Source organism: Rhopalosiphum padi, chromosome 1 (assembly GCF_020882245.1).
Source record: "Rhopalosiphum padi isolate XX-2018 chromosome 1, ASM2088224v1, whole genome shotgun sequence".
NCBI classification, from domain to species: domain Eukaryota; kingdom Metazoa; phylum Arthropoda; class Insecta; order Hemiptera; family Aphididae; genus Rhopalosiphum; species Rhopalosiphum padi.
This window is the reverse complement of record NC_083597.1, coordinates 56,950,096-56,962,922: the sequence shown is the minus strand read 5'-3', so window position 1 is coordinate 56,962,922 and position 12,827 is coordinate 56,950,096. Positions and strand designations below refer to the sequence as shown.

The 12,827-nt window shown below is 29.3% G+C and overlaps 1 protein-coding gene across 1 annotated transcript; it reads left to right on the top strand.

Moving 5' to 3' along the window:
- The first annotated feature begins 8,274 nt into the window (after nt 1-8,274).
- On the top strand, nt 8,275-9,992 carry LOC132918357 (tigger transposable element-derived protein 6-like). The gene is made up of 2 exons (XM_060979550.1): nt 8,275-8,424; nt 8,502-9,992. Exons 1-2 carry the CDS (start codon nt 8,302-8,304, stop codon nt 9,903-9,905), a joined length of 1,527 nt encoding a protein of 508 aa, XP_060835533.1. The 5' UTR covers nt 8,275-8,301; the 3' UTR covers nt 9,906-9,992.
- The last annotated feature ends 2,835 nt before the right edge of the window (nt 9,993-12,827 follow it).

Genomic DNA, 12,827 nt, shown 5'->3' with positions numbered 1-12,827 from the left:
TACCTATAGATTGTGCGTAATATTATTTTATAGAGTTGTAATTAAATGTATTAAATTAGTTAAAAATTGTAAATTTTGAGTGGACTATAAAAGCTATGTCAATGTTATGTGGATAATTTATTTATTTCAATTTCTGATTGGAACGTTGTGTGTATTGGTTTTACAATGATACGTGATTTATTATTTTCATTTTTATATAGTACTATATCGTCGTTATTTGAGGCATTAAATATTTAGAGGGGTGTTTTTCACAATATAATTAATTTGAAAATTGAATCTATTTGGTACATTGAGAAGGTCGAAAATTAAAAAATTACTTTTTTAAATAATTAATAAAAATAAAAATAAATTAGAAAAAGACTATGTATGTCGGTATATTGACTTAGCAAATAATAATATATTAAATAAAATCATAATAATGAATTACTGTAATATAATATTATGTTATATAATTTATTTTTAACAAAAAACTAATTAATTTAATCTATTGTGTTGATGAAATAAAATTAAATGAACTAATATTAATATTAATTAATTTAATAAAATATCCGTAGAAATAATAATAATATAGAATGATAATTAATGGTTTTCATTCACAATCGGTTTTTGTATGCAATGTTTTATCAATTAATTCGAATAATTAACACATCTATTACAATGGGACTCATTTACAACGTAGTTATTTTATTTTCCATATTGTGTATTTATAATTACAATAATATTACTTCCATTGCACTATAGATATTAGAGTCCCTACTACACAGCCTAACGAGTTCCTACATTTTAAATTTTTATTTATTCTCCAAATATGTATGTATTATAATTCAGTAAGATAAGAGTTTTTCAGTATGATTTCTCAAGAAAATAACGATAAATAATGAAGAATAAAAAATCTTTCTAAATTAATAATGTAGTTTGATTTTTGGAAGGAAACCGCGTGCTATTGTAATCATTACACTGATTCGGTAAAAATTTAAAAATGAAATTGCTCAAAACAATTTTATATCGGTGGACGTTTATTTTACAGGCAAAAAAAAGTCAGTGCTAGCGGAATATAATATACGTAACATACGAAAAAAGATATAATGTTGTTGGTGACATTAATTTACGTATTATAGTCACCCGTTTATGCGACGGCGATGGCGAATCGTATATTATTTATACTCCGTTCTCGCGCGTAACAAATGAATCCCCCCGGATCCGCAACCGGTTGACGAAAACTACTTTATTATTATGGCTGCAACTGCCGGCACTACAGCGGGCCACTCCGCTGTACTTCAGCTGTCAGAATAACGGTCTTCGAACAACTCTGAATATTATTTAGAAAACGGATGATCGTATTAATAACACCGGAAGCATCTAGGCTTATCTCGCGCATGTGTGTGTGCAGTGTACACTACCTACTGCGCGCGAGTAGTTATAATAATAATATAATATATATAGTACCATAAAATACATAATACGCCGCGCACTATCCGCGGGTTAGTGCGCATCGGCTCTTCAAAACCCCATTAAGTATACACACCGTACAGTCAGTGTGTAGCGAGCACGCAGTAAGTATATAATATGTATATATTAATATAATTTCGTATAGCAGCAACGTACGGCGGCGGCGGCGTATAATCCCTCAGAATCGTATTCTTGTTGTTTACGACCAAATTAGTATTGCGCCGTTCGCAGCGCGCGCGCGTGTACATTATAAGTTGTATCGTATATTATTTTAGAACGACGTGTGATATTACCATATAGAAATGTTCCCGGCGCGAGATTATGAGCGTCTCGGGGACTCGAGTGTGGCACAGAGCGGACGTGAAACCGGACGTGGCTCCACAGACGATTAAACTTGAAACAAAAATTAGAGCGATCGGTAGTTTTTTTTAAATTTTTTTTTAATCGTTTATTATTATTATGCGATCGTTACCCATCACCATAATATTATAATATTATTATTATTATTATTATGTATTATTATTGACTTTGATTAACAAATGATGTATGTTTATGTGTACTCCCCAGGCTCAGCACCTCCAGACCGTAATGTGTATATAATGCTATACACATTTACACACTAATCACCCGCGTAGCTCATCAATATTAACCGGGAGAATCCCGACTACTGTTGTTCGAGTTACTCACTCACGGCACACTCACGCGTACACGTTATTCTGGTTTAATATTAGGTAACTACGGGCGCATATTATACAGCTGTATCGCATGCACCCGGTCCTCGGCTCGTAAATTTTCATCAACATAAATTGGGCACGGACCAATTGCACATAAAACAAATTTGTGCTTTAGAATCAGCTAGTGTACCAATTGCACAACGACCAGTGAACAAATTACGTTTAGTTTTTAGTTTTGCCATCGGGTTTAAAAAAAAAAAAAATGTGTTTGTCCGATACAATATTTTTCAACATTTATAATGTTAAAAAACAAATTGAAATCGGTTGAATTTTCAATAAACGAGTGTACTTAATTCAAAATAACGGTAAATTGTAATATTTTTTACGGTTTTAAAACATTTTTAATAGATAGCGAATTCAATAAAGAACACAATACTTGTTGATATTGTACCTACTGTTTATTTTTATAACTTATTAAAAATTGTCTCCTCGAACAGCTATTATACCCAAGTTAATTTTGGCAAAATTTCAGTTTAAATTAAATTATGTGTAAACTAAGAAAAATTTGGCTATTTTAAATTTTGAAAATATTTTCAATATCATGGTAAAATGGTTGCTATTGCCTATTAGTGATATACTAATAAGAATTTGTTACAAAAATATGCTCACAAAGTCTTGAATAAGGTTTTAGACTTTTCAATTAGTCAACGTTACTGTGTAGTGTACCTATAAAGTCACTCAGCAATTACAAATTAAATAAAAAACTAACAGTTCTCATAAAAAAATGTAACTTCCATTTCAGACATAATCCATTTGTTAATAAATAATAACCTATAATAATAACTAAATAAATAAGTTTAACAACTAATGTAAGCAAATCATGTAATTATAGAAACATATATTTTAAGTATACCATTAATTATTATAGGGTAGTCAAAAGGGTTGCTTCTTTATCTATTCGTATTAGAATATAATATAATATTATACTACCCGTTTACATTTTTATCGGGTATAACGTATTATCAGATTCATATTTGAATTTTCGTAAATATCGACGAAATATATTTTTCTAATTTTTAAAATACGAGTACATGCAATGAAAATATTTTTAGGAGAAGATTGGTTAGAATTGATGGGACACGAAACCGAACCACTTCCCCTTAATCCGAGTTTGAATATGACCCTGGATTTGGTTACTTATTCATAATAATTTATTATATTATGGCCGTTGTTTATACCGGTCGTTTACACGCACACCACTACATAATAATATTATAATATGCTACTGCGTTGTAAAAGTAGACGAGGGTTGGCGTAGAGCAGCGCGAAGGACGACAGCACGACTACCGAAGATTAGCGAGCTATACCACAACAGCAGTAGACAATGAAGCACCCCTTACGATTAAGGGATGCTCGGGGTTGATAGTTTAATTTAGTATCTCCCCATCCCAGACAGGCCAGTGTCGGAATGATAAAAACTTAAGAATATATATACATATATCTTTTTTTTTCTTTTATCTAAATAATATTATTATCTCATCGTTGTTATTATAATTTCATCCAATAACAATTATTATTACATTATAATATACGCTATGGAAATCTAAAATAATGGTAACATTTAAATGGATGTAGTCGGTAGATATAAATCGTTTTTATTAGGTTTTTATATTCTCTAATTGTTTATAACTAGTGAATAATTAGTAGATATTATTATTAGACTTTTTTTGTATTACTCTTGGGATTGTAATGAACTTTTAAATAATTTGTAATTTATTGTTTTATGAAAAAAAAAAAATATATTTATGTTTAGTTTTAAATTGTATCGCAATTTTAATCACAACATAAAAATATAAAATATCTTACGCAAAAAGTAGGTAGTAAATAAATGTGTGAACAGTTGAGTAGGCATTATATTATAATTTTAAATATTTAAATCTATTGTAATAATGCAATAAGATGATTCATCGATGTTCACATCAATTTTGTATTTAAAAATAAATTTATTAAATGTATTATGTAATTTAAGTGTTTCTAACTCTTTAAGGAGTTTTCGGTGGTGATGTGAACCCTGTTTTTCAAACGAAAATTCTCCTTTTCCATTATTTAGCCTATAATATTTTTCTAAACATCTTACTGTACTTAATTTAAAAGTCGAATTAGTCAGTTATTATTGAAAATGGTTTTTACAAATATATAAAACTATTTAATATTAGATCAAGTTTTTATTATATTTAGAATATTTTTACAAATTATAAGTGTTGAATATAAATAGATTAATTATAATTACTAGAATTTTAAAACCATCTTAGACTCTACGAATTAAAAACCTATTATCATGAACCTATATTAACTATTTAGTGCACAGAGTTAAATAATTCAAAACTACTTGTTTGAATTTCGATTTTGTTTAGAAAAAATATCTAATAAATAATTAACAAAAAAAAGTGTTCTCATTTGATATAATAGACATTTGTAATTATACAAGGCATTCTTTAAATAGCAAAATAGTTTTAAAATATGATCCTCGGATTATTATAGGTATATTTAGTGATTTCAGAAATCAAACTTTAATTAATAAGTGCATTGAAGAAAAACAGTGGTGAACATGCTTGAATCACTTTAAGTATAGTAAGTTAACCAGCAGGTACGTTTAAAATTTAAATAATTAATTTTGAGAGTAGGTTTTACTTAAGATGCATTGATAGTGATAAATTACTATCGTTCAATAGTGTACAAGTAAGGACACGTTGTGTGTTGTAGATTTTATAATAATATAGTTGCAGGCATTTGGGTTTAAACCAGCGATTGAAATGGTTGATGGTTAATGCAATAATTAGATTTTACATATTATTTACTACCACATTAATCGTTCATAGAATGTTTTTCGAATTAAAATATAGTTAATTAAAATAATGATGTATTATTTGCGATAATTATTAAATTAAATGTGAATACCTATTTTTTTTTTTTTCGTATGGCGTATGTAGTTCGGGAGTAAGCCCGGCGCCTGATTGGCAGAATTTTTAATGGGGCACCCGTACGTTTCTGCCATGCCCCGGGGTGGGGGGATGGCAGCACTTGTTCTCCGGACACCGTGACTTACCCGGAGAAAAATGCCGCCCAGTGGCCGAGGATCGAACCGGATCCAGCTGCTCCGCAGCCGACGAATTAGACCGCTCGGCCACCCCGTCCTCTTGAATACCTTTTATGGGATGCCATAAGCATAATTATCTAAAACATAATGATTCATACAGAGTATGTGTGAACCACACAAATATTTTCTTGATTTATCATAATATAATATAATGTAGGATAATAGGATATAATATAATGATGATTAGATGACAAAAAATACTTTTATATTTATTTTAAACGTCAATAATTTTAGATTATGAGTGAAGCGAATTCTGAATACCTATTAGGTTATTTCACAATGAATTTTTGTTCATATATTTTTTTACAGGTAAAAGTTTTAAAACATTCAATCAATTGATTTGAAATCGAATTTAGTCGTCTGTTTGAAGTTTTGGTTTCTATATTTAGTACATTTTTTTTTAAACACTAAATTAATAAAAAAAAAAAAAACAGACATATTATGATGACATTTTTTACACGTTTATTTTTCGTAATAAACTCGAATAGGTATTATATTTGGCGATGTCAACAATATTTTATTACATTATTAAAATTAAACATTTTTTATTAATTAAATATACAAAAACGTAAAATGCACAGCACCTTCTCAAATTCAGCAAATACAATGAATACTAATATACAAATCGAGGATTTAATTATTATTTATATATTTACATTTAATAATAATATACTGACGGTTAGCTAAAACACCGTCCAATACTAATTCGATCACAGACAGTAATGATGACAAAACGTGACTTTAGAGAAAGGTGGGAAATTATATCAAATTACTGTAGTAATATGTCCAATGCGTATCTATTACGAAATAATAGGTTTACAATTCACTACACTATAAACCGAATTAAATGGAATAATAATAATTTAATAGTTTATAGATTATTTAAAATTGTTTTTTTTTTCGTCTTCTTAGACCAATATTTTTGGCCAATTTTAGAAATCAATTGAATTACACTGATGATGATATTATATTGAATCATATTATATTACGATGAATATTGTTTTCGAATCATCTGATTGGTATAGTGCACATTTTGTAAGTATACTAAAACTTTATTTCTCAAAACGTATTAACAAGGCTACCATGCTAAACATCATTAATTGTTCATTGATGGTATTCGTATTCGTATATCTTAAAGATATTTTCACTAAACTGTTACAAATTATTCAGTACTTCATTATACTTAACGATGACAATAACGACAAACGTTTGTTTATTACAAGTATGTGTACTCGGGACAACTAAAAATCTTATTTTGGAGATCGAAAGATATATCTTTTAATACGACTAACGAATTATGATTTATTTAGATTTATTCTATTTACAAAGCTGTCCACGACTCATAGTCAGGTACTCAAGCGTGAATTTTCTTCGACGAGCTGAAACTTCGCGTATAATCTAAAACGCAAGTTTGAAAAAAAAAACCCGAGAAAATAGAAATCGGCTCTGATGTACAGCAGGTATCGGGATCTATTGTGTACGATATCTATAGAAAAAGAGAATCTAAAAGGTCAAATGTAAATAAAAAATAACTGTGCAAATCCGTTAAACTTTTCATTTTTAATTCAAACAATAGAAACTTCTAATAGGCGCCTATACTATTACTCTTTTATAAGCTTTTCGACCGAACTATTATCGCACAACATGCATTGACCATCGGCATTGTACGAACGTGCGACGGCAATCGTGGCAATAATCTTTAGCTAATTTTCTTTCACACACACGGCGTGTCATACGTCATCGTATCGTAACGTTTAAGTATAAAATTGGGAATTTCTGAGTTTTATTATTCTGCAAGGGCGATAAAAAATATGTTTTCCACTCTAGTGCGTTTCATGAACAAAAAATGATATTAAAACGAGCATTATTTTTTAATTTTTATTTTCACAATTGTTTTTATTGCTGCCACCGTGCGTTTTAAACGTTATGTCTCTCACGTAACAGTAGGTTTACGGCACAACTTCAACTATACAATATATATTATACTTACCTATATATATATATATGTATGTATATGTATATAGAGAGCGTTTCGTTTGTATAAATATAATATTCTACGCGAATATAATACATATGTGAGTATAAAATTATGTAATATACGTACACACTCGGCGTGTGGGTGTTTGTGTGCGAGTGTGTTTGTAATCGCACATAAATCCACCACCGGTACCGCCGTTGTGGGGGCTTAAAACGGTAATAAATGACTAATGCTGCACGCGCTTGTGTATATATATGTTCATGTTTTCGTCGCGTGATAAATAATCGCAAGAGGCAACAGAATTTCTCACTATTAAACTTGTCGGAGCGCCCGTTTTCAATCGTCCGCTATTTTTAATTTGACACGATTATTCACTGGTAATAGCGTTAAAAAATATATAGCCTTTCGTCACGGCCCCAATTCCCAACTAAATATAGTAAATTAATCATTTATGCGAATCGTCGGATAAGAGGTGGAATGGTACGCGTGGGGCGAACAGTAACGCGCGCGCACACACACGACCGCCGAAATAACAAACGCACACGCGTAAAACAATACAATTTCGAGAGACCGAAAGAGAGAACGAGAGAGAGAGAGAGAGAGAGAGAGAGAGAGAGAAGATAGAAACCGCTCTGGTAATCGCTTACTGGGGAGACACTTTCAGCAAAACTATAATACAGTGAAACCTCTATTAATGGACACCTCTCAATAGTGGACCCTTCCCAATAGTGGACACTTCTAAATGCCCCGGCAAAAATGTATGCGTATAATAGGAGTTATAACCTCTTAGTAGTGGACACTCCTAATAGTGGACGTGGACACAATAAACTGGTACCAAATTAAAAATTACCTCTCATAAATGGACACAATACATGTACATTTCAAAAACGTTTAATAAAAATACTATATTTATCTGTTATATATTCGTTCATATTTTATCTTATCTTAATGGTTTTCCTAATCGAAAAATTACTAATGGTTCGGTTATGTGTTCGGTCGTTAGTTGTGTGCAGCACATTGTGTGAACACGTACCTACGTTAAAATGAATAATAATAAAAGAAAAAGATTGAACTTAGAAGAAAAATTAAATATTATTAAAACCAAGGAAACAGAAAATCTAAGTGTTCGTGTTTTAGCAGAACGATTTTGCATAAGCAAGTCACAGGTAAATTTAAATATTTAATTTAAACACATACATATTTTGTTTTAATTTATCTAAAAATCATTTAATGAAAAATACAGGTGAATAACATTTTACAAGATGCGTGTAATTTGAAAAAATATTACGCTGAGAACGGCAATGAAGATATGAGGAGAAAATTTTCGAAGACATCGGATGGAGCACTTGTAGATAAAGTTACATTTGAATGGTTCTGTAGAGCCCGTTCATATAATTTACCTGTTTCTGGACCATTGCTCCAAGAGAAAGCACGAGAAGTTGCAAATGAGGTAGGTCTAGAAAACTTTAAAGCTTCAAATGGTTGGCTTCAAAAATTCCGAGAACGTCATAACATTTCTTTTAAAAATATATGTGGTGAAGGTAACTCTGTTGATACAAGTGTCGTAGAAAAGTGGTTAGAAAAATTGAAAACATTAATTTCAGATTATGAACCAAAAAATATATTCAATTGTGATGAAACAGGTTTATTTTTTCGAGCACTTCCTGATAAAACATTGTGTTTAAAAAACGAAATTTGTCGTGGAGGTAAAATAGCTAAAGATCGATTAACTGTTTTACTATGTGTAAATATGATCGGGGAATTTGAAACTCCGTTAATAATTGGAAAATCACTAAAACCACGTTGTTTCAAAAGTGTAAATGTATCAACGTTAGGTGTTAATTGGAAAGCTAACCGTAAGGCATGGATGAATCGAGATTTAATGACAGATTGGCTAATGTGTTTTAACAGAAAAATGGAGATGGAAAATAGAAAAATTATTTTATTTCTAGATAACGCTAGTTCACATCCTGATACATTAAACTTAAAAAATATAAAACTAATATTCCTACCTCCAAATACGACTTCGATTTGCCAACCACTAGATCAAGGAATTATTAAAAATTTTAAAGTTCATTATCGCCAACGATTACTTCGTCATATTTTATCTAGAGTTGATCAGAATGTAGAAAACAAATCTATAAACGTTTTAGATGCAATTTTTTGGATAAAGTCCGCATTAAAAAATATAAAACCAGAGACAGTCACAAATTGTTTTAAAAAGTCGGGATTTTTTTCGTTCGATACAGCAGAATATGTAATGGAAAATGACAATGTTGCAAATTTGGACTTATTCTCAGAACTTGTACCGAGTACTATCGAAATTGAGGACTATGTTTCTATAGATAATAATATCCTTACAGAAGACAATACATTAATCATATCAGATATAATCAATTGTAATCTAGACAATTTTAGTGAAAAAGAAAACGAACAACTCGAAGAACAAGAAGAAGAAGATGAAGACGATTCGATATACAATCCAACGTTTGAAGAAGTTTGGAAAACAATAAATAATTTAAAAACATATTTTAAAAATAAAGAAGATGAAATCGCATTATCAATGGTAGCCAATTTACAAATTCATTTTGAAGAGCAAAAAAAATTTACACAAAAAAAAATTACAGATTTTTTTAATTTTACATAATCATTAAACATTTTTATAAGCATTTTTATACTACATAATTTTTTAATACATACATACATACATTAAATATACATACATCTACATACATATTTATATTATAATATACATACATAATAAATAATAAATTAATATTCCAATGTATATGTTCATATACAGTGTACATATAACCTGCAATTTCCTATAGTGTCTCCCTATAGTGGACATTTAGTAATTTTTTGCAAATGTCCACTAAGTAGAGGTTTTCTCAATAGTGGACAACTCTCTATAATGGACAATTTTTAATTCCCCGTGGCTGTCCACTATATAGAGGTTTCACTGTACAGGTATATACGAAATATTATATAGGTATACATACGCCAACCTTCCCGTTGATATTTACTAATAGAGATACCAATTAATTTGGAAAACATTGACGAAATTCTGAGGCACTACTATTACATGTTTTCGCTCTCTTTTATAATTAGTTTTAACGGTCCGAAGAAATTTTAATTAAATTACATTTTCCTATTGGATGTGCCACCGGGGATTCTGTCACCGTCGTCGCCCCTTACGACTAATGCTGCAACAACAACAAAAACAACAATTAAAATTATAGGTATATAAAGCCCGACGTCGGTAACGATGATTTTTACATCGGAATTTTTACGTAATCGAGTTTGTTTTTCTTCAATTCAATTAAATTCATACACCAATTACCCGAACCTTTCAACTTATTAAAATCGTTATTATATGGATCCGGGTGATTGTGTTAAAATTTCCGCCGTTATTTACACACATCTAATGAATTTCGAATCGGAATTATATTCTACTTCCGACAATGGTATATTAATAGCATTTACTACAATAGTACATCATAATATAATAATACACAGTACTACTGCAAAAGTACTGCCTCTATACATCTGATTAATTTACATTTAAATTATAATTGTCCAATCCCGTACCGTATTGCACTTTCAATTAAATGCGTTTCAATCGATTATTTCTTTTTTAAATTTAAATCGACTGATTATGAAATGCTATACACCAATATTTCAGAGGAATACCCGAATAACACGCGGTATAACCTTTTTGTGAACACGGTTGTATTTGTTTTTTGACAAACAATGAAATGTTAAAATCATCCTAAAACGCAGTAGATCGCATACGATTTTTCTGGTATAATATTTCCATTTATCAATACTGTATTGTCTGTGATTAAATATGACTAATAACAAATTGAATTTACTGATTATTAATGGTCTGTTACAAAGGTATTGAATATAATTGTTTTAAACGTTTGAAAAAATAAATAATAATAAATAAAAACCGACAACCATAATAGATTTTCAACGATTATTAAATCATATTTTTATCAATTCTCGTATACGTTTTGGACTTGAAAAGCTTGATATATAAACATCGTCTATATTATTTTAAAGCTATTTTATTAAAACTTGCTTTTGATACTAATTGTATTTTGGTGTAAGTAACGTTTTTTACAGTGCGCTCTAAATTCGATTGAACTCTTCTACATCATATTTTTAGACAATAATATTTTGATTTGATTTGAGTTTTCATAAATAATTTTCATTAATTAAATATATTTATATATATTCATAAGGTGGGAGTGTATAGATTTTTTTTTATGAATTCCCATTTGTATTTACGTAGTTGTAATATATTTTGGCAAAACAATAAATACAAGTTTCGTTAATTAATTACAGATATTTAAAATTAATACAACATAAAATCCAATAAATTAAATGAGTATTATATAATTTCAAAAATATTGGCCAGTTTTTGCATAAAGTTATGAAAATCCAACAGCATTATACATTTTAAAAGGTATGCAATCTCGTTTACCGCAAAACGCGCTCGATTCCGTACGCTCCTGAAAAGCCCGAACATCGTATTGAACCCAACTGGCAAAACACACAAATAAAATACCTAACCTTATAAGACCTCGATGAAGTATATTATTATTATGATTAATTACGATTGTTTATAAATATATCGGTGCTAATTCGACAACAATACGTTGCGTTTATATAATATTATTATTTTTTCATTTTTCCATAGCAAGAATATACAATTTGAATTATTATTATTATGACATTGTTGTTAGGTCAAGAAAAAAAATAAAACATATTCCGTCAACGAAGTGTTAGTAATTTGTTTCGGGGAATTTATAGTAGTAAATATTATACGACGAACGACTTTTTTAAAATTAAGTTACAATTATTTTTTTTTTTCACATAAAATAAATATCTGGTAAAGGGATATTAAAGTTATAGCGAGTCTAAAAATGTTGTGCTCTTTTTGTTCAAACTGAGCAACTCTAAAGAAATTTTAAGTTCTTCTGTACTTTGCAATATAATATACTTCGTTACGTATATTTGCATTTTGTGTTAGATACGAGCCAGTTCATTGATTATTTGATTAAACGAGATTATACGTGGTAGTGTACTACACTCTAAGGTAACTATTTACATATTCAATGTTTTCATTTGGCAATCTAAAATATCTCTTATTAGTTCAAGTCGTAATTCAACACAAATACCATATTAAGTAGAAATTGTTTTAACGGAAATTTGAATGTAATAATTATACATATTATATATAATATATACAATTCTTGGCTCTACAATTTCTGTATCTCTTTATTATATTGTGTAATCATTTTTTTTTTGAAACAAACACCAGTCGTTATAAAACAATAATGAATTATTACATGTTGAATATACCTACTTAATTTGTACATATTACTTGAGTCAATCATATATTCAATATATCGGAGATAATAATTCATTTTTAATAATATTTTATGATATATTTTATAATAATATAATATATATTAACGATTTTGTATTAAATTAACTTCAACGGTGTAGTAAAACACACACTTTTACTCACTGCACTATTTCAAAAAATATTTTATAT